The sequence below is a fragment of the Labeo rohita genome, chromosome 16 (assembly GCF_022985175.1).
Source record: "Labeo rohita strain BAU-BD-2019 chromosome 16, IGBB_LRoh.1.0, whole genome shotgun sequence".
Taxonomy (NCBI): domain Eukaryota; kingdom Metazoa; phylum Chordata; class Actinopteri; order Cypriniformes; family Cyprinidae; genus Labeo; species Labeo rohita.
In genome coordinates, this window is record NC_066884.1 from 19,689,883 (window position 1) to 19,710,868 (window position 20,986).

General features: G+C 34.6%; 2 protein-coding genes across 7 annotated transcripts in view; both read right to left on the reverse strand.

Moving 5' to 3' along the window:
• apoc1 (apolipoprotein C-I) overlaps nucleotides 1-20,986 on the reverse strand; it is an 82,069-nt gene that overhangs the window by 26,801 nt on the left and 34,282 nt on the right. The gene's annotated exons all lie outside the window — the stretch shown is intronic.
• Nucleotides 791-9,132, reverse strand: LOC127178118 (apolipoprotein A-IV-like). 6 transcript variants are annotated; one of them, XM_051130789.1, is made up of 6 exons: nucleotides 9,057-9,132; nucleotides 8,134-8,249; nucleotides 7,931-8,018; nucleotides 3,872-3,926; nucleotides 1,364-1,475; nucleotides 791-1,276 (listed from the first exon to the last, which is right to left on the reverse strand). In XM_051130789.1, the coding sequence occupies exons 2-6, from the start codon at nucleotides 8,148-8,150 to the stop codon at nucleotides 886-888; spliced, it is 663 nt and encodes a 220-aa protein (XP_050986746.1). In that variant the 5' UTR covers nucleotides 8,151-8,249; nucleotides 9,057-9,132; the 3' UTR covers nucleotides 791-885. The 6 variants fall into 6 exon arrangements, with proteins under 6 accessions (XP_050986746.1, XP_050986750.1, XP_050986749.1 ...); XM_051130790.1 differs by lacking the exons at nucleotides 791-1,276; nucleotides 1,364-1,475 and adding exons at nucleotides 2,576-2,989; nucleotides 3,083-3,233 and having other exon boundaries at nucleotides 9,057-9,112; XM_051130793.1 differs by lacking the exons at nucleotides 3,872-3,926; nucleotides 7,931-8,018; nucleotides 8,134-8,249; nucleotides 9,057-9,132 and adding exons at nucleotides 1,772-1,827; nucleotides 6,409-6,608.

The following is a 20,986-nucleotide window of genomic DNA, read 5'->3' on the forward strand; positions in this document are numbered from 1 at the left end:
TGACCTAATAAAACAGCAAATGATAAAAGACATTCTGCACGCCCTGATAAGATGTGACACATCACTCAACCTTGTTTCTGTTTCTGCTAGCTATAGGCAGCTTTATGCATGTCCATTAGCCTTAAATGTAGGAGTTAACTTCATTAACGATGATAATTTGCCATTTATTAAGTAACATCTAAATAGTTTCAAAGGATATGGACTCCAGACACTGATCCTGTGAACTCAAAAGAAACAGTAGGAAATATTTCACATTTAGCTAAAATATTATAGAGTCTAAGTTATCAAATGATTTCAAGAAATTTAATAAACCATTAAAATCCACTGGACAAGGAGTCAAGGGAGACTTATCTTCCTCAAAAATATGTTGTGATAAAATTAACATTTATTAATGTGCATAATTCAGATGTATACACTGTAAAAAATAAAAAACATAAAAACTTAAAATAATTTGTTGAGTCAGCTAAAAAATAATTTGTTGAAATGTTAAGTTGTACTGTAACCTTAAAATTTTAAGTTTAACAGAGTCAACTAAAATAAGTTTATTCAACTTGAAATGTTCAGTTGTACTAAGTAACAACTTAGATATTTTATTTTTTGACTAAATTGTTTTTTAACAGATGGGTAATATTTTTACATACTTATACAATACAAGATGACTACTAACCTCATCACATAGTCTGGCATAATCGACAGTGCAAGTAAGTTGTTATTAAAGTTTTGTTATTGTTTTTTGTTGTTGTTGTTGTTTTCTAAAATTGACACTCTTCTACATATCAGTGACACATGATAGATGGCAGATGTTTTATTGTTGCAATAGCAAGGAAAAACAAGAAACATCATGATGTAATAGAGAAATATGAAAGAGAACTCCCATATATCAGATTAATTATTAGCTTGGAGATCTTCAGGTGATGAAGCAAAAGATTTTTGCATTTCCTTCAGATATTGGTCCACTTTCTCCTTGATGTCAGCAGTGTAGGGCTCCAGCTGAGCCTGCAGCTCCTTCACGCTCTGCTCCAGGTTTCCTTGGAGCTCCTCGCTCTTCTGAAGCAGAGTGGCCTTCAGAGTCTCAGAATCCAGGGAGTCTGCATATGGAGCCATGGCTGTCCTGAGCTCCTCCATTCTCTCCTGGATCTGGCTCTTGAGGTTGTCAGCATAGGGCTCTAGTTTGTCTTTTATGATGTTCAGGTCCTTTTCCAAACGCTTCCTCAACACCTCAGCCTCCTTGGTGATTTTGGTCATCTGATCTTCAGATTGAAGAGTCTCTGTTAGTCTAGTGTGGAAAGGAAAAGTATAATTAAGTATAATTAATTAATTAATTATAATTATTAATTAATTAATGGTGGTAAATTTTACTTACCTGACTTCTTGTCCCGGCTGGGATGCTTGGGCAATATAGTTCCAGAATGCATTTATTAAGTGTTTAAGATGTGGATTGGGATCCTCTGCATTAGATAAATTAGCTTGCCAACCTGGGGATATAGCATATCAGATCATTCAAAAGCCATTTTATATAAGAAATAAAGTCATAAAAGTTTGGAATAGCATATTTTAGCATGTATTTTTAAAATGTTTTCTTCAAGGAATTTATACGTAGGCATAATATGTGATTTTTATTTTTAAGCATCTACACACAAGTCTAGATTATTATGTTTCATCCACTAGCAAATTTAATGTAAGTTAAATGTATTTAATATCCTGTTTGGATTATAATATATTACATTCTATTTTATTATAGTTATTTCAGCAGTTATACTGTAAATCTAACCTGTAAAAACAGCCAGTGTAAGAACAGCAAGAGCCTTCATGGTTTTCTGGCTTAGCCTGTAAAACAGCAACACATCTGGTTAATTTAAACAATTTAATCATATTTTACATACAACATATATTGAACTAATAAATAATTAATTTCTCTTTTTACCTTTGTCAGTATGATTTACCCTGTCCAGTGTGTAGCACAAGTGTGGTGATTGCTGTTTCATAGCTGTATTTATATAGCATTGGGAATATATTTTAATATCTCCACTGGATGTTTATATCTAGATACTTTTGTCTACAGACTCTATGTCTCAAGATTTGCAGGTCTGGACATCAGTTGAAAGCACCAGACCTGTGAGTTACTGCTGACTACATCTACGTCATCACTGATAATCAAGTACAAACATTATGTTAATGTATGATCTATCATTAGTACATCCAGAAGTCACTGGAAGATGACCACCTTTGAAAAGTCCTTAACTTTATCTAATCTTTATTGTGTGTTAAAGGAAATCAGTTGAGATTTGTAAACCCTTACAATTTTAGAAATATTGTATTTATGTCTGTGTATTAGATATGGTGTCAAATGCCACACAGTCACTCTAGTATTATTATTTTCTAGAAGCACTTGATTAGATAACTAGATCCTATTTTTATAGAAATGATGACGTAACTATTTTGTCTGGTGATTTTATTAAAAAGCATGTCAACTTGGCCTTGCATTTTCAGGGCTACTTAAATTTAATATTTTGAAGCATATGACATTTCAGTCGTGCTGATTGACACAGCTGGACAGATAAAGTATTCAGAAACATTGTGTTAAAAAATGGCAGATGTTTTATTGTTGCATAAATAAAACAAATGATACACTTGGCATTTGCAAGAAACAACATTTTCTGTAAGACATAATAAAGACTCGCTAAATTGAAATGAAGACACACAAGTTAGAAAAGAACAACATTTCTGCATCTGTATCAACGGTTATGGTGTAAACGAACCGACTGCATCAATGAACTTCTTCACTGTCTCCTGGATCTGTCTTTTGAGGTTGTCAGAATAGGGCTTGAGTTTGTCTCTAATTCCGATCAGGTTCTGGCTCAGAAGCTCCATAAACACTTCAGTCTCCTTGGTGATTTTGCTTCTCAGCTCTTCAAGCATAGGATCCATCTGTTCCTTGAGGGTGACGGCATATTCGCTGGCTATATCGGCACTCTGGGTCATTCTGACACTGTGATGTGAAAAGGTGAAATGTGTATTGCATTAATGCAATTCGAGATTTCAGTATGTCAAATGCAGATTGTGACTTCGGAACATTACTTACTTGACTTCCTGACCAAGTTGAGACTCTCTGATCATTTTTAGTGTGTCCTCTGTGGTGCGTGTGGCCTGGGCAACATAGCTCCAGAAAGCATTGGTTAGCTGCTCCAGCAGTGGCTTGGGCTCATCAGCATAAAACAGGTTGGCCTGGCAACCTGGTAAAAATACAGTTATTTAATTTTAAGTCTGGCAGTCAGTTTCCAAATCTGCTCAAACAGCTAAACATTGTATAGGTACTTTGTCATATTTGTAGTTTCGCAGTATTTTTAAATTACTAAAATTCCCGGCATAGATCTAATATGTAAACCTGGACCACAAAACCAAGTCTTAAGTCGCTGGGGTATATTTGTTGCAATAGGCAAAAATACATTGTATGGGTCAAAATTATTGATTTTTCTTTTATGCCAAAAATCATTAGGATATTAAGTAAAGATCATGTTTCATGAAGATATTTTGTTAAATTCCTACTGTAAATGTATCAAATCTTGATTTTTGATTAGTAATAGGCATTGCGAAGAACTTCATTTAAACAACTTTAAAGGTGATTTTCTCAATATTTAGATTTTTTGCACCCCCAGATTCCAGATACTGAAATAGTTGTATCTTGGCCAAATATTGTTCTATCCTAACAAACCATACAGAAATGAATGGAAAGCTTATATATTCAGCTTTCTGAAGATGTATACATCTCATTTTCTAAAAACTGACCCTCATGACTGGTTTTGTGGTCCAGGGTCACATATCACAAAATGTGTTTAAAAATAGTTTTTTCACCTTCTTTGCCATGATTTACCTGTGAATGCCACAAAGGCAAGTATCAGATACAATTTCATGTTCAGAGTTGTTTGCTAAGAGAGAGAGAGAGAGAGAGAGAGAGAGAGAGAGAGAGAGAGTAATACTATTTACATATATCCTAAAGCATTGCATATTTATTTAAACACTACTTTTTACTGAACAATTTGTTTAGTAATTTATTATAGTCTGTCAAGCTTAAATTACCTTCAGACCCCAAGAGGTATTGCTTAGTCCAGTAAGCTTTAGTGAGGAGAGTCTGTGGCTATATATATGTGTGTGTATGTGTGCGCAGCTGAATAATACAGAGAAAAAAACTCAAAGTCTATCATTCAGTGCCATGCTGTCAGTGTCGCTCCCCCCGCCATCATTTCAGCCTGCTGTCACATGATGTTGTGCTTTGAACTTACTGATACTGAGTCTCCATACAAACAGATCAGCATAGAAATCATATTCTTTTACTTTCTCTAGACACAGAGTCATGGCGTCTTCAGTGGGTGTTATAATACTTAACATTTAGCTCAGTCCCAGTTGTTTCAAATCATTTGTCTGAAATGAACCAGATATTTAAAATTAATTCATCTGTCATAATTCACAGATGATCAATGACTGATTAGCTTTAGTATAGTTCTTTAATATCACTTTAAATAATGGCTTGTTTAAAATGAAAATGCAGTTTTTTGTTTCATATTTTAATTAGGCACTATAAAGTTATGACCTTTGTGCCACCACAGTATTTAGATGTGAACTTTGAACTGAGGGTGTACTGGGGCAGTTGTCTTACACACATGGCAGTATCCCCCTTTTTTTAAATTTTATAATACATTTTAGATTTTAAATGATTAGCAATTTACTTTTACTACACCAAAAAGAAACAATTAGATAAAAAATAAATGTTTTGTTGTTATATATTCAGTAGAAATGTTGACTACTGTAAAAAATAAAAAACACAATTTGTTGAGTCAGCTTAAAATAATTTGTTACCCTGCTGCCTTAAAATTTTAAGTTCAGTCAACTAAAATAAGTTTAGTCAACTTGAAATGTTAAGTTGTACTAAGTAACAACTTAGATATTTGTGTTTGCTAAACTTAACAGATGGGTAAGTAACCCAGCTGCCTTAAAATTTCAAGTTGATTCAACTCAAATCTAAGTTGTCACTAATTTAACATTTCAAGTTGAATAAACTTTTTTTGAGTTGACTGAACTTAATTTTAAGGCAGCCAGGTTACAAATTATTTTAAGTTGACTCAACAAATTGCATACTCCTTTACAATACAAGATGACTACTAATGTCCTCATCACATAGTCTGGCAAAATAAAGTTTTGTTATTGTTTTTTGTTGTTGTTGTTGTTGTTTTCTAAATTTGACACTCTTCTACATATCAGTGACAAATGATAGATGGCAGATGTTTTATTGTTGCAGTAGCAAGAAAACACAAGAAACCTCATGATGTAATAGAGAAATATGAAAGAGAACTCCCATATATCAGATTAATTATTAGCTTGGAGATCTTCAGGTGATGAAGCAAAAGATTTTTGCATTTCCTTCAGATATTGGTCCACTTTCTCCTTGATGTCAGCAGTGTAGGGCTCCAGCTGAGCCTGCAGCTCCTTCACGCTCTGCTCCAGGTTTCCTTGGAGCTCCTCGCTCTTCTGAAGCAGAGTGGCCTTCAGAGTCTCAGAATCCAGGGAGTCTGCATATGGAGCCATGGCTGTCCTGAGCTCCTCCATTCTCTCTTGGATCTGGCTCTTGAGGTTGTCAGCATAGGGCTCTAGTTTGTCTTTTATGATGTTCAGGTCCTTGTCCAAACGCTCCCTCAACACCTCAGCCTCCTTGGTGATTTTGGTCATCTGATCTTCAGATTGAAGAGTCTCTGTTAGTCTAGTGTGGAAAGGAAAGGTATAATTTATATCTGGTAACAGAAAGTATTATTAATTGATTAATGGTGGTAAATTTTACTTACCTGACTTCTTGTCCCGGCTGGGATGCTTGGGCGATATAGTTCCAAAATGCATTTATTAAGTGTTCAAGATGTGGATTGGGATCTTCTGCATGAGATAAATTAGCTTGCCAACCTGGGGATATAGCATATCAGATCATTCAAAAGCCATTTTATATAAGAGATAAAGTCATAAAAGTTTGGAATAGCATATTTTAGCATGTATTTTTATAATTTATCTTCCTGTATGTTTTCTTCAAGGAATTCATACATAGGCATAATATGTGATTTTTATTTTTAAGCATCTACACACAAGTCTAGATTATTATGTGTCATCCACTAGCAAATTTAATGTAAGTTAAATGTATTTAATATCCTGTTTGGATTATAATATATTACATTCTATTTTAAAAAGTTATTTCAACAGTTACACTGTAAATCTAACCTGTAAAAAAGGCCAGTGAAAGAACAGCAAGAGCCTTCATGGTTTTCTGGCTTAGCCTGTAAAATAGCAACACATCTGGTTAATTTAAACAATTTAATCATATTTTACATACAACATATATTGAACTAATAAATAATTAATTTCTCTTTTTACCTTTGTCAGTATGATTTACCCTGTCCAGTGTGAAGCACAAGTGTGGTGATTGCTGTTTCATAGCTGTATTTATATAGCATTGGGAATATATTTTAATATCTCCACTGGATGTTTATATCTAGATACTTTTGTCTACAGACTCTATGTCTCAAGATGTGCAGGTCTGGACGTAAGTTGAAAGCACCAGACCTGTGAGTTACTGCTGACTACATCTACGTCATCACTGATAATGAAATACAAACATTATGTTAATGTATGATCTATCATTAGTACATCCAGAAGTCACTGGAAGATGACCACCTTTGAAAAGTCCTTAACCTTATCTAATCTTTATTGTGTGTTAAAAGAAATCAGTTGAGATTTGTAAACCCTTACAATTTTAGAAATATTGTATTTATGTCTGTGTATTAGATATGGTGTCAAATGCCAGACAGTCACTCTAGTATTATTATTTTCTAGAAGCACTTGATTAGATAACTAGATCCTATTTTTATAGAAATGATGACGTACCTGTTTTGTCTGGTGATTTTATTAAAAAGCATGTCAACTTGGCCTTGCATTTTCAGGGCTACTTAAATTTAATATTTTGAAGCATATGACGTTTCAGTCGTGCTGATTGACACAGTTGGACAGATAAAGTATTCAGAAACTTTGTGTTAATAAATGGCAGAAGTTTTATTGTTGCATAAATAAGACAAATGATACACTTGGCATTTGCAAGAAACAACATTTTCTGTCAGACATAAAGACTCGCTAAATTGAAATAAATATGCACAAGTTAGAAAAGAACAACATTTCTGCGTCTGTATGAATGGTTAAGGTGTAAAAAAGATTACATCAATGAGCTTCCACACTGTCTGCTGGATCTGTCTCTTGAGGTTGTCAAAATAGGGCTTGAGTTTGTCTCTAATGCAGATCAGTTCCGGGCTCAGATGCTCTATCAACACTTCAGCCTCCTTGGTGATTTTGCTCATCAGCTCTTCAAGTATAGGATACATCTGTTCCTTGAGGGTGACGGCATATTTGCAGTCTGTATCGGCACTCTGGGCAAAATAGCTCCAGAAAGCATTGGTTAGCTGCTCCAGCAGTGGCTTGGGCTCATCGGCATAACACAGGTTGGCCTGGCAACCTGGTAAAAATACAGTTATTTAAGTTTAAGTCTGGCAGTCAGTTTCCAAATCTGCTCAAACAGCTAAACATTGTATGTGTACTTTGTCATATTTGTAGTTTCGCAGTATTTTTAAATTACTAAAATTCCTGGCATAGATCTAATATTACAAAATGTGTTGATAAATAGTTTTTTCACCTTCTTTGCCATGATTTACCTGTGAATGCCACGAAGGCAAGTATCAGATACAATTTCATGTTCAGAGTTGTTTGCTAAAAGAGAGAGAGAGAGAGAGAAATACTATTTACATATACATATCCCAAAGCATTGCATATTTATTTAAACACTACTTTTTACTGAATAATTTATTATAGTATTTTAGTAATTTATTATAGTCTGTCAAGCTTAAATTACCTTCAGACCCCAAGAGGTATTGCTTAGTCCAGTAAGCTTTAGTGAGGAGAGTCTGTATATATATATATGTGTGTGTATGTGTGCACAGCTGAATAATACAAAGAAAAAAACTCAAAGTCCATCATTCAGTGCCATGCTCTCAGTGTCGCTCCCCCCGCCATCATTTCAGCCTGCTGTCACATGATGTTGTGCTTTGAACTTACTGATATTGAGTCTCCATACAAACAGATCAGCATAGAAATCATATTCTTTTACTTTCTCTAGACACAGAGTCATGGCGTCTTCAGTAGCTCAGTCCCAGTCGTTTCAAATCATTTGTCTGAAATGAACCAGATATTTAAATTTAATTCATCTGTCATAATTCACAGATGATCAATGACTGATTAGCTTTAGTATACTTCTTTAATATCACTTTAAATAATGGCTTGTTTAAAATGAATATGCAGTTTTTTGTTTCATATTTTAATTAGGCACTACAAAGTTATAACCTTTGTGCCACCACAGTATTTAGATGTGAACTTTGAACTGAGGGTGTACTGGGGCAGTTGTCTTACACACGTGGCAGTATTCCCCCCCCCCTTTTTTTTTTTAATTGTACAATACATTTTAGATTTTAAATTATTAGCAATTTACTTTTATTACACCAAAAAGAAACAATTAGATAAAAAAAGAAACATTTGTCATGATATATTCAGTAGAAATTTTGACTAGAGAAAGCGCTTTTAATGAATGAGGACTGAGCCTTTTAAGTAGGGCTGGGTAGAAAATATTTATTTTTCAATTTTAATTTATTTTTATAAAACGATATGGATTCTTTTACATTTTACATTTAATGAATGGAATGTTGTAGCGCACATCCCATTCAATAGATCACAATAAGCTTTGTGCTTCATTACTTGTGATATGAAACAAAGTCTCCGATTTCAAATTCTGTCCATTTTATTACATTATTCAAACAATAAATATTGTTTTGACACTATTTAATGTGGAGTTACAGATCACTGTAGTGCCTCAGTTCGAAAGAAGCATGTAAACTGGTCATCTCCTCTACTTTAATACAAGTTACAGCACAAAATAAACATGAATAAACATCCACAGGTATGTTAACAGAAATAGTACAACTTACCAAAATTCATAACCTGCCTCTTAATCGCTCAGTCAGTTATTCAGCCATGGAAAGATGTCAATATAACATCTTGTTGTCACACCCCTGTGGACTGTTTTGTTGGTTTCACCCTCTTGTGCCCTTATTTGGTCTTTCCTGTTCCGTTTCTTGTTATGTCTTTATTGGTTAATCACTCACACCTGTTTGTGTCTCATTTGCATCCCTATATAAGTTTGTTTCAGTTCCTTGTTTGTCGTCCGTTCTTAATGTTAGGTAACGTTAAGCTGGCGTGTGTTTTCCCTGCTGGTTTCTGTTCCCTTGTTGGATTTTATTATTAAAGCACGTTTGTATTAGTTCCTCGTCCCTATGGCTCCTTCCTGCTCACGACCCTGACACTTGTCACATAACATCACATTTACCTCATTAAAAACATATTCGGTGATAAACTCAGTTAGCTAGAAAAATGAATAAATAAATGCACATTCTAACATATTTATTATAATAATTATAATTTATATTATATTTATAATATATATTATAATTTATATAATATATATTATAATGATTATAATAATTTTACTGTTCTTCAGTGTTTAATTTATGTTTTAATAAATATGTCAGCTGCCATTTAAATGTTTATGTTTCAAAAAACAAATTGGAGTAGAAATATAATCATGTAATCGTAACTTTAATATTATAAAATCTTAATTGAGTGTAATTTAAGCATTTGTATAAAAAATATGTCAAATTTAATATTTAATATTAAAGTAGTGCCAACTGACTCAAATGTATATTACACATTATAAAATTATATATACGTATACATATATAAAATTTGGGAATCAAACTGCAAGCTTATGAATCAGATTGGAACCAAATTGTGAAATGAAACCAACTTAGGCTCAATATATGCAAAAATTCCATAAAAGTATCATTATAGACCAGGTCTCAAGCCACAGTATATATTTGTATGTGAAAAGGAGAATTTTATTTATTAATTTTTTTTAAAAAAAGTAATAAGGCCTCAATATTGCCTAATTGTAATTGTACATAAACATGCAACAAGCGCATTATTATATATTGTGTTTCACAGACGGACAAGTCATAGTACAGGTTTGGAATATCAAGAGGGTGAGTGATGACAGAATTTTCATTTTTGAGTGAACTATGTCCTCGTGAAGTGCTTGTGAATAAAAAAAAAAGCAATATGGGAAACACTGAAGCATTAAATGGAATTATACAGGTGTTGGGTTACATGAGATATTTTTTTGTGATTTAGACAGTCTGTGTCTGTGGAAAGGTGATCACATGCTTAGATCAAGGACAATGGTGCTTTTGTTGACTAGTTTTTGCTGACCAAATTCCATGTGGATTTTTAAAAAGAATGCTTATTTGGTACAATAACTAATAACTGTATTCCAAACACCACATCACATTCACATGTTCACAGCCTGTATATGTTAAGTGTAGCAGAAAGGTTCTTCAGATGTTACAGGTTCTTTATGGAACCATTCAAACAAAAATGGCTCTTCTATGGCATCGTGAAGCACCTTTATTTTTACGAGTGTAGACCCCCATCACCAGACACACCTCTCCCGTCATCCAGCCAGCGTGGAGGGGCAGAGTCCGCTTACAACACTTTATCTAGATATCTGATTTCCTCCACACATAAACAACATTTACTGTAACCTTGAGCATTCAGAGCACTGAATCTGTGCCACTCTCTTCCCAAACAGAATGTCTGATTTTTGTGCAGTTTTTATAAACATGTCAGCGTAAACCTATTTTTATAAGGTTTCAAGTATGTTTGATTGTCTGATAGTCAAATTATGTTTTGTTACAGTTTGTCCTACAAGTGCATATACATAGAACAAAAGAAATTTAAGGAAATTCCAACTTGTACATACAATGTTTCTGTTCTTGCTGGTAAACTCGAACGAGATGTTATCAGAGCACTATTCATTTGTTTTTAAGTGTTTTCAGTGGCATGGATACCCACTGAAGCTCACCGTGACAAATGCATTGCTGTCACAAATAGATAAGGAGTTTGACTTAAACAAGCTGTTTCTTGCACTACCAGCTGTCTAGACGTCATCCTTGCCATGCTAAAGCATGCAGACAAGCACATTTTAGTTTGGCCACTGTCGGCCAAGATAGTGTCTCTTTGACAGATGAACAGATTAGATATCTGAGGCTTTGATAAAGAAAGGTCAGCCCATACATATAAAGACTTATTTGTGTACTTAGGTTGTGGGTGAGTTGGCGTAACACAAACTGGAGCATGTGTGTTTGTGACATACACAACATCCTTAATAATCATTCACCCTTCATGAAGTTGACTCTGGGTAACAAACCCGTTTATTTATTTATTTATTTTTTCAAGGTAAATAGTAAAAGTGACATAGTGAGATTTAAAATGCTAAACAGTGATAGGATAACTCATGAACCAATTGAAAGCCTTTTTTTGTCACACCATATCCTGGCGGTTGTTTAAAATTTTAGTGCCCCATGTGTAGATTGCGCAGTTCTTCTCTGGAGACCCCCCTCCCTCCCCCTTATTTATTTCTTAGTAAGCAAGTAAGTAATTGTCTGGGATTTAAATTTGTTCGGATTCTGTCACAGCACTTTTTCATTGCTGATTTTAGAATAGAACAGAACAGAATAGAATGTGTTTGATGCACGGTTTTAAAGCAAACGCTAACTACTAGAGCGGGACACCTGCACCACCATGTGGTGATCCTCAATTTCTATGTGAAAATAGACCATTCTTAAACACACAGACATGTTATTATGATTTTATTAGTAAAAATAAACTATGGCTGATGGTAAATAATTATGTAATTATCATGAAATATTTTAACGTGATTATTAAAAAAATTGAATTTGTATTTTTATATGTCTCTGTATATAATATGTATATGTATACAAGGGTGTAACTTTGGTTTGAGAAGTGTGTGTGGGGGGAAGGGGGTGCACAAAATGGGGGGAAATATTTATTTTTATATTTTCTATTTGAATCCCATTTCCTGTATTTGCATACATTACATACATACATCCAGGGGTGGATTAAGGTGGTCAGGGGCACCTAGGCTTTTTATGTGAGGCCTCCCCTTAATCATTGTGCTTTACTGGAGAAATGTATTTATATATGGTCCACACGCAAATAGTACGATATGAGATGAGGTCGAGATATACTTTCTGAGTATGAATTATATATGCAGTAAAAGACAACAACACTCAAGCACTGTAAAAAAGTTTTGCCACAAACTAAACTGACTGGCTTCTCTCAAGTATGATTTCATGTGAGTCTCTTCAGACCATAGAACTGTACATGAATTATGAGTTTCTAGATTGTTTGACCTCCTAACTGAAGATATTTTCACAAATTGAACATGTACATAAAAGAATAGGCTAAACAACCGGGCTGAATATACCATACTAAAAACCATTTTAGTGGTTTAAGCATGTATACATTTATATCTAGAAAAGTGAAGTTTGTACAAATGCTAGAGCAGTGGTTCTCAGCCACTGTCACAAGTATCAGATATACACATTACATTTTTAGACATTTTTAGACACCAACAGATTACTCACAAGTCACAAGTGTGCATGTCTTAGATGTTTTCAAAGGTAAATCACTGAACCAGCAAAGTTTCTTCCATTCTTAACTGATACGTTTATATGTGATTTCATAGATCATTAAGATAAGTACCTGAACCCACATTTTGAAAACATTTCAGATTTAAAGATAGTACAGGATTCCAGACAGTAGTTCATCTTTACACTGATAAGGTTATGTTGGTAATAGTTACAGTATTCTTTTCTTCACACAGATATTTATAGACGTAACTCAATATGTCAACTATTTCTTCCTTTTGTTTGTTAAGAACTTAAGTTGGCTTGAGAAAGCCAACTTACTGATATGCTATTTTCTTCGGAGACTAAATCTGTCGACACTAACTCGTCCTAGAGCTTTAACTCTACAAACTCCAAACTCAGCCCAGATCTTCAGACTGATCTGAAGTTAGTCGCTATATCTTTTCTAACTGATCGGACTTACGGTTTTCCTAAAAATGATGATTAAAATTGGGAAAAATCCCATAGACTTACATTGACGGAATGTTCAAATGAGCCAACACTTTTCAAAATCCAACTGTCAAAACTCCCAGAATCCTTTGAGACTCAATCAAGCTTCCCTTCTATGTACTGTATTTCTAATCCATTTAAACTCATTCAAACTCATCTATCTATCTATGCCTAGCATCCAGAATCATGCTAGTAACTTGTTAATCATGCTAGCAAAATGCTAGTAACTTGCTAATCATGCTAGAAACATGCTAGTAACTTGCTGATCATGCTAGTAACTTGCTAATCATGTTAGCAACATGCTAGTAACTAACTAATCATGTTAGTAACATGCTAACGACATGCTAATCATTCTACAATCATGCTAGCAACATGCTACTAACTTGCTAATCATGCTAGAAACATGCTAGCAACTTGCTAATAATGCTAGTAACTTGCTAATCATGCTAACAACATGCTAGTAGCTTGCTACTTATGTTAGCACCATGCTAGTAAAATGCTAGTAACTTGTTAATCATGCTAACAACATGCTAGTAACTTGCTAGTCATGCTAGAAACATGCTAGTAACTTGCTAATCATGCTAACGACATGCTAATCATACTACAAACATGCTAACAACATGCTACTAACTTGTTAATCTTGGTAGAACCATGCTAGCAACTTGCTAATCATGCTAGTAACTTCTTAATCATGCTAACAACATGCTAGTAACTTGCTAATTATGTTAGCACCATGCTAGTACAATGCTAGTAACTTGCTAATAATCCTATAAGCATGCTAACAACATGCTAGTACCTTGCTAATCATTATAACATCATTGCTAGTCACATGTTAATCATGTTAATAACATGCTAACAACATTCTATCTATCTATCTATCTATCTATCTATCTATCTATTTCTGACAGACTGAATTGCCTTTAAAACATCCAAACGTTAACCTTTTAAAACTACTTTAGAATTCAAATTATTTCAGACTGAAAACCATCAAACTTAAAACTTTTTAAAACTTCTTAAACTTTTTAAACTTTATAAGCTTTTCAAACTTTTTAAAACTTTCTGTTCTGGCTTTCTCAAACCAACTTAAAGTTTGTCTTGACAAACTTTTTTATCTAGTTATTCTTCTTCTGAGCCAAATTTCGGTATCTATCTCCTCCTAGAGTTTTCAAGCTAGAACCACCAAACTCGGTCCAGACCTTCAGGCTGGTCTGACTCAGTGTGCTCTATCTTTTCTAACTGATCCGGCTTACGGTTTTCTTAAACCAGACTATCAAAGCCACCAAAAATCCCATAGACGTACATTGACGGAATGTTCAAATGAGCCAACACTCTTCAAACTCCAACTGACAAAATTCAAATATAAACTCCCAGAATCCCTTGAGCCTCAATCAAGCTTCCCTTTTATGTACTATTTCTAATCCATTTAGACTCAAGCTTCCACTCTAATATTTCTAATATTTCTAATCTATCTAGCTAAATCATGCTAGCAACATGCTAGTAACTTGCTAATCATGTTAGAAACATGTTAACAACATGCTAGTAACAGGCTAATCATGCTAACATCATGCTAATAACTTGCTAATCATGCTAGAAACACGCTAGCAACTTGTTAATCATGCTAGAAACATGCTAGCAACTTGCTAATCATGCTAGAAACATGCTAGCGAAATGCTAATCATGCTAGAAACATGCTAGCAGCTTTGCTAATCATGCTAGAAACATGCTAGCAACTTTGCTAATCATGCTAGAAACATGCTAGCAACTTGCTAATCATGTTAGAAACATGCTAGCAACTCTGCTAATCATGCTAGAAACATGCTAGCGAAATGCTAATCATGCTAGAAACATGCTAGCAGCTTTGATAATCATGTTAGAAACATGCTAGCAACTTTGCTAATCATGCCAGAAACATGCTAGCAACTTGCTAATCGTGTTAGGAACATGCTAGCAACTCTGCTAATCATGCTAGAAACATGCTAGCAGCTTTGCTAATCATGCTAGAAACATGCTAGCAACTTTGCTAATCATGCTAGAAACATGCTAGCAACTTGCTAATCATGCTAGAAACATGCTAGCAACTTTGCTAATCATGCTAGAAACATGCTAGCAGCTTTGCTAATCATGCTAGAAACATGCTAGCAACTTTGCTAATCATGCTAGAAACATGCTAGCAGCTTTGCTAATCATGCTAGAAACATGCTATCAACTTGCTAATCATGCTAGAAACATGCTAGCAAGTCTGCTAATCATGCTAGAAACATGCTAGCAGCTTTGCTAATCATGCTAGAAACATGCTAGCAACTTTGCTAATCATGCTAGAAACATGCTAGCAACTTGCTAATCATGCTAGAAACATGCTAGCAACTCTGCTAATCATGCCAGAAACATGCTAGCAGCTTTGCTAATCATGCTAGAAACATGTTAGCAACTTTGCTATTCATGCCAGAAACATGCTAGCGACATGCTAATCATGCTAGAAACATGCTAGCAACTTTGCTAATCATGCTAGAAACATGCTAGCAACTCTGCTAATCATGCCAGAAACATGCTAGCAGCTTTGCTAATTATGCTAGAAACATGATAGCAACTTTGCTAATCATGCCAGAAAAATGCTAACGATATGTTAATCTTGCTAGAAACATACTAGCAACTTTGCTAATCATGATAGAAACATGCTAGCAACATGCTAGTAACTTGCTAACCATGTTAACAACATGCTAGTAACATGTTAATCATGCTAGCAACATGATAATCATGCTAACAACATGCTATTACCTTGATAATCATGCTAACAATATGCTAGTAACTTGCTAATCATTGTAACAGCATGTTAATCATGTTAGAAACATACTAGCAACATGCTAATCGTGCTAACAGCATGCTAGTAACTTGTTAATCATGCTAGCAACATGCTAGTAACATGTTAATCATGCTAGCAACATGCTAATCATGCTAGCAACATGCTAATCATGCTATAAACATGTTAACAACAAGCTAGTAACATGTTAGCCATGTTAAAAACATGCTAATCAGGCTAGAAACATGCTAATAACTTGCTAATCATGCTAACAACATTCTAGTAACTTGCAAATTATGCTAACAACATGCCAATCATGGTAACAACATTGTAATCAGCCTATAAAACTACAAGCAATAAGCTAATTATGTTTTTATACCTTTTATGTTATGTTGCTAATAAGCTCCACAAGAAACCAAGGTAAATCCACATCTGCTTGCTCAGTGTGGGACAGTATCAATCTTGGTAACATGTTATAATATTGATTCTTAGTTTATACAACTACAGGAACTAATGCACAGCAAATGAAGAGTAAAGCATTTATTCGTCAGTATACTAACAAAAAAATGTTTAACCCAATCTTCTGGGTAACCAACCGCTGGGTCAAAACAACCCAATCGCTGGGTTTGTCTATATTTTATTCAGCGCTGAGTTTATTTAACCCAGCATTTTTTAGAGTGTAAAGTCTTTATTGTGCTGTATTATATTATTTTATGCAATGCAACATGCAAGGATGAGATGTCAGGCAGCTGCATCAGCAGCAGTCATTTTGCATGATGGAAATGCCTTTTTCTTCCATAACATACAGTAAACGGATTTTATTTGTTATTATACTGAATTTAATTTAATTTAGAGTGTTTGCTCATCTCCAATATGTCTATAGGAAGTTTCCTATCAGATGTCAAATAGACATCTATTAGATGTTTGTAAGATGCTTATGATCAGATGTTTGTACACAGCAGATGCTTTTCAGATCAAGTAATCTTTAACAGACATCTTGCAAACGTAGGGGTGCTATCTGGGTAGCGGTTCTTGCTGAAGACTCTGTGATAAACTCAGTGGAAAAGATTTTTGTGTTTTTTATGCTCTGTTTATTTTCTAATGAATCTTTGTAAACTGTTTTTAGTTATAAACAGTAGAGACAATATATGTACAATTTAAACCATAAAATGTTATAGCACACTCATTTAATAAAAGTACAATAATAATAGTTAATGGTTAATAATAGTACAGTACATTGTTAAAGAAATAAACTAGCTGGTCATGACTGTTGTATTGTCGCAAATTTGTCTTTCAACCACATTGGTTAATGATGTCACGCAGTTGGTAGAGTAATAACTTCTTTCAATTAATCAGTTTAAGATTAAATTATTGTCAAATTGCAGACATGGCAGTTAGTTATTCAGTTTTTATTTCCAGATTCAATCATCACACTCTTCAAAAACAGCATTTTAAATGTCTTGACAAACCAAAAGACATAAATGAAATTTGTATGTATTAGAAATGAAAGATATGTATTGTACTCAATGTCAGATAAGCATTTATAAAGTCCACATCATACATACAAGAAACTGCTTCTAACCAGGGGTTCATTTCCCAAAAACATTGTTGGCCAACTATGGTCACAAGTTCTGTCTTTACCAACATAGTTCAACGATTTGTTGTTTCCTGAAACCACAGTTCACATGAACATACGCAAACAGTGTCACAAACTTACGTGGTTGGAATTATAGCTCTCGACCTGAGGTTAGAAGCATAATTTCTTGTTAGCAGGACATATGGACTTAACCTTTTAAAGGGGTCATTGGATGCTAAGATCACTTTTTTATGTTGTTTGAAATTGTGTGTTGGCAGTGTATGTACAAATCTACCCTATAATAATAAAAATCCATGCATTGGTTTTTAATTAATATGTAAAAATAATATCCCCTTTTTCAAATCAAGCCATTCTCAGATGCCTGTCGGTGTGCCGTCACACCCACAGAGGCCGCTCCCATGACAGGTGATTGACATGAACTCTTACCTCAGACCAGCTGTAACAGTCCAGTAACTTTCCTTGTTTCGATGCCGAAGCAGGGATGTAAGTTAGACAAGAATATCTCCGATTGAGCGATTGAGGTGTTGCTGGATGTAATAATGAACATAGTGGTCGACATTTACTCCCGACATCTGAGCCGCTGAAGATGCAGTAGATTACGTTTGTTTGTGAATTGAATGCGCCTCCTGATCTACATATATCCATCTATGTTCGCGTGAATCATTCATGATCCAGCTTCACTTACAGCTGAAGTGTGTATAAGCATTTTTTTATGAATCTTTGTGATCGCCTTTCCTAATAACATGGTAGTTAGGAAGTTTAGCGGCTAAACGCGGCTAAAGTAAACAAGATCGTCATTCCACTAAGAGAAGAGAGGGGGGCGGGGCGGGGCGAGCAGAGCTCATTTGCATTTAAAGGAACAACCTCTTAGAATGAGATGATTTTTGCTGAACTCATTTTGACAAGGTAAAAAGGGTGTTGTTTTACAAAACCACTGAGAATTTTTAATCAAAGTATATTAGAGACTTTTCATTAAGACCCTAAAGAATCATATCAACTTGTGGAAAATGGGCATCCGATGACCCCTTTAACTGTCACTCCCATTTTTGAACACAGATATAAAAATGCACTATCCAGAAATTAAATTCATGAATGAAAACATTTTGTGATATGATTTAAATGTATATTTTCTGTGGTAATGCAATGTCTGATTTTAAAATGCCTTTCAAAGGATGAATATTGAGATTTTAAGTTTTGAACTGATATATAATTTCTTATGATTTCTAAAACGTGATAGGGAAAAAGGCAATGAAGAAAGTCTTTTGTGACAAAGGTCAGAACTCATGTTTTTAAGTTGCACTCTTGATATATACTAATCTGTTACTTTTCCTACATAATTTGTAATACAAAAATATGGTAAAATATCTATTTAGAAGTCTTAGACCTTTCCAACGATGTATAGTTTGTCATGATTAAATTAGGATTTATTTGTAATATAGTGAAGTAAACTTAGACGTCCTACAGAGGGGACGGTGACAGTTAAAGGGTTAAATAAATCATGCTTATGAGCCCAATAAACAAGCTAACATGCAGTAGTGTATATGTGACCCTGGACCACAAAACCAATCATAGGGGGCAATTTTTTGAAATAGAGAATTACACATCATCTGAAAGCTGAATAAATAAGCTTTCCATTGATGTATGGATATGTTTGTTAGGATAGGATGTTCTTAGCAATGCATACTACTAAACAAAAATTAAGTTTTGATATATTTACGGTAGGGAATTTACAAAATATCCTAATGATTTCTGGCATAAAAGAGAAATTTATCATTTTGACCTAGACCATGTATTTTGGTTATTGTTACAAATATACCTGTGCTACTTATGACTGGTTTTGTGGTCTAGGGTCACATATCCATTCTATATTTTGTTCTATCTAAATATGTATACATTTTAATCTATATATTTCTGCATGTTCTCTATAAGCTCTGTTTGTGAAGAGTGCGCATATGCATAAATGCCCAAGGGAACCCCGGAGTATGACGTGAGGGAACTCGCAATGAATCAAACATCAAATAAAGCAAAATGATGAGGAACAAAAAATAGTACCATGTTCACACAGCAGCATCCCAGAGATCTCAAATCAATTAATTAGCAGAAGTTTCTCCACCACATGCTTGTGACGTCATTAAACAATTGCCCTACTGTTCAACTAATGTGGTTCAAATGAAAGAGGTGCGAACGTGTTGAAACTGTCGTGACTAGCTAGTTCGTTTCCACAACAATGCATCGTACTATGGTGGTTAATTAGCGAGTTACGTCCTACAGGAAATACAGTGCTGCTTGAAAGTTTGTGAACCCTTTAGAATGTGAACCCTGCAGGTAATGTATTTTGTAACCGCTGATCAGTCCTGCACAACAGCTTGTAGGAATTTTAGCCCATTCTTCAGCACAGAAACACTTGAACCATGTGATATTGGTGGGTTTCCTATGAACGGCTTGCTTCAGGTCCTTCCACAACATTTTAATTGGATTAAGGTCCGGACTTTGACTCAGGCGTTCCAAATCATTAACCTTGTTTTACTTTAACCATTTTTTGGTATAATGACTTGTGTGCTTGTGGTCGTTGAATTGCTGCATGACCCAATTTCTTCTAAGATTCAGTTCTCGGACAGATGTCCTGACATTTTCCTTCCTCAGAATTCGTTGTTCCATCAATGATGGCAAGTGTTTTTTCTTTTTCCAAATATAACACTCCTCATTTAAACCCCAAGAGTTTTAAGCAAACTGCAGACCAACAGAAGTGTTTTTTTTTTTTTTTTTTTTTTTTTTTTGGAGAATTAAGGCTTTCTCCTCGCAACTCCATTCCTACCATTCATACCATGGTTGTTCAGTTTTCTCCTGATGATGGACTCATGGACATTAACATGAACCAATGTGAGAACGGCCTTTATGTGCTTAAAAGTTACCCTGATGTCTTGCTTTGGAGTGATATTTGTTGGTCGAGCACTCCTAGGGAGGGTAATAGTGGTCTTGAATTTCCTCCATTTGTAAACAATCTGTCTGACTGTGGATTTGTGAAGTCCAACTCTTTAGAGATGGTTTTGTAACCTTTTCTCGCTGGACTGCATTCCTAGCATGATTCACTTCCACAAACGTGATCAGACTTTGATCTTGATTTAAAACAGGGCGTACACTGGCACCTGATAGTCATCCTATTGACTGATAACACATCTGAACAAATAGACTCTAATTTCACCTTAAAATTAACTGCTAACCCTAAAGATTCACATACTTTTGCAACTCACAAATATGGACCATTTTTCTCAATAAATAAATGACGAACTATATATTTTCATCTCATTTGTTTGATTTGGTTCTTTTTGTCAACTTTCAGGACATGTGTGATTAACTTTTTGTCATATTTATGCAGAAATAGAAAATTCTAAAGGGTTCACAAACTTTTAGGCAGCACTGTATACCCCAGGGGGTCACAAGTTCCGTCATTACCGATAGAGTTCAATGAAA

What these genes read in the sequence shown, in the direction of transcription:
- LOC127178118 (XM_051130789.1), bottom strand. An exon ending in ATACCTCTTGGGGTCTGAAG is followed by an intron (nt 3,927 to 7,930) that starts GTAATTTAAGCT and finishes TCTCTCTCTTAG; the next exon opens with CAAACAACTCTGAACATGAA. An exon ending in CAGCCGGGACAAGAAGTCAG is followed by an intron (nt 1,277 to 1,363) that starts GTAAGTAAAATT and finishes TTTCCACACTAG; the next exon opens with ACTAACAGAGACTCTTCAAT.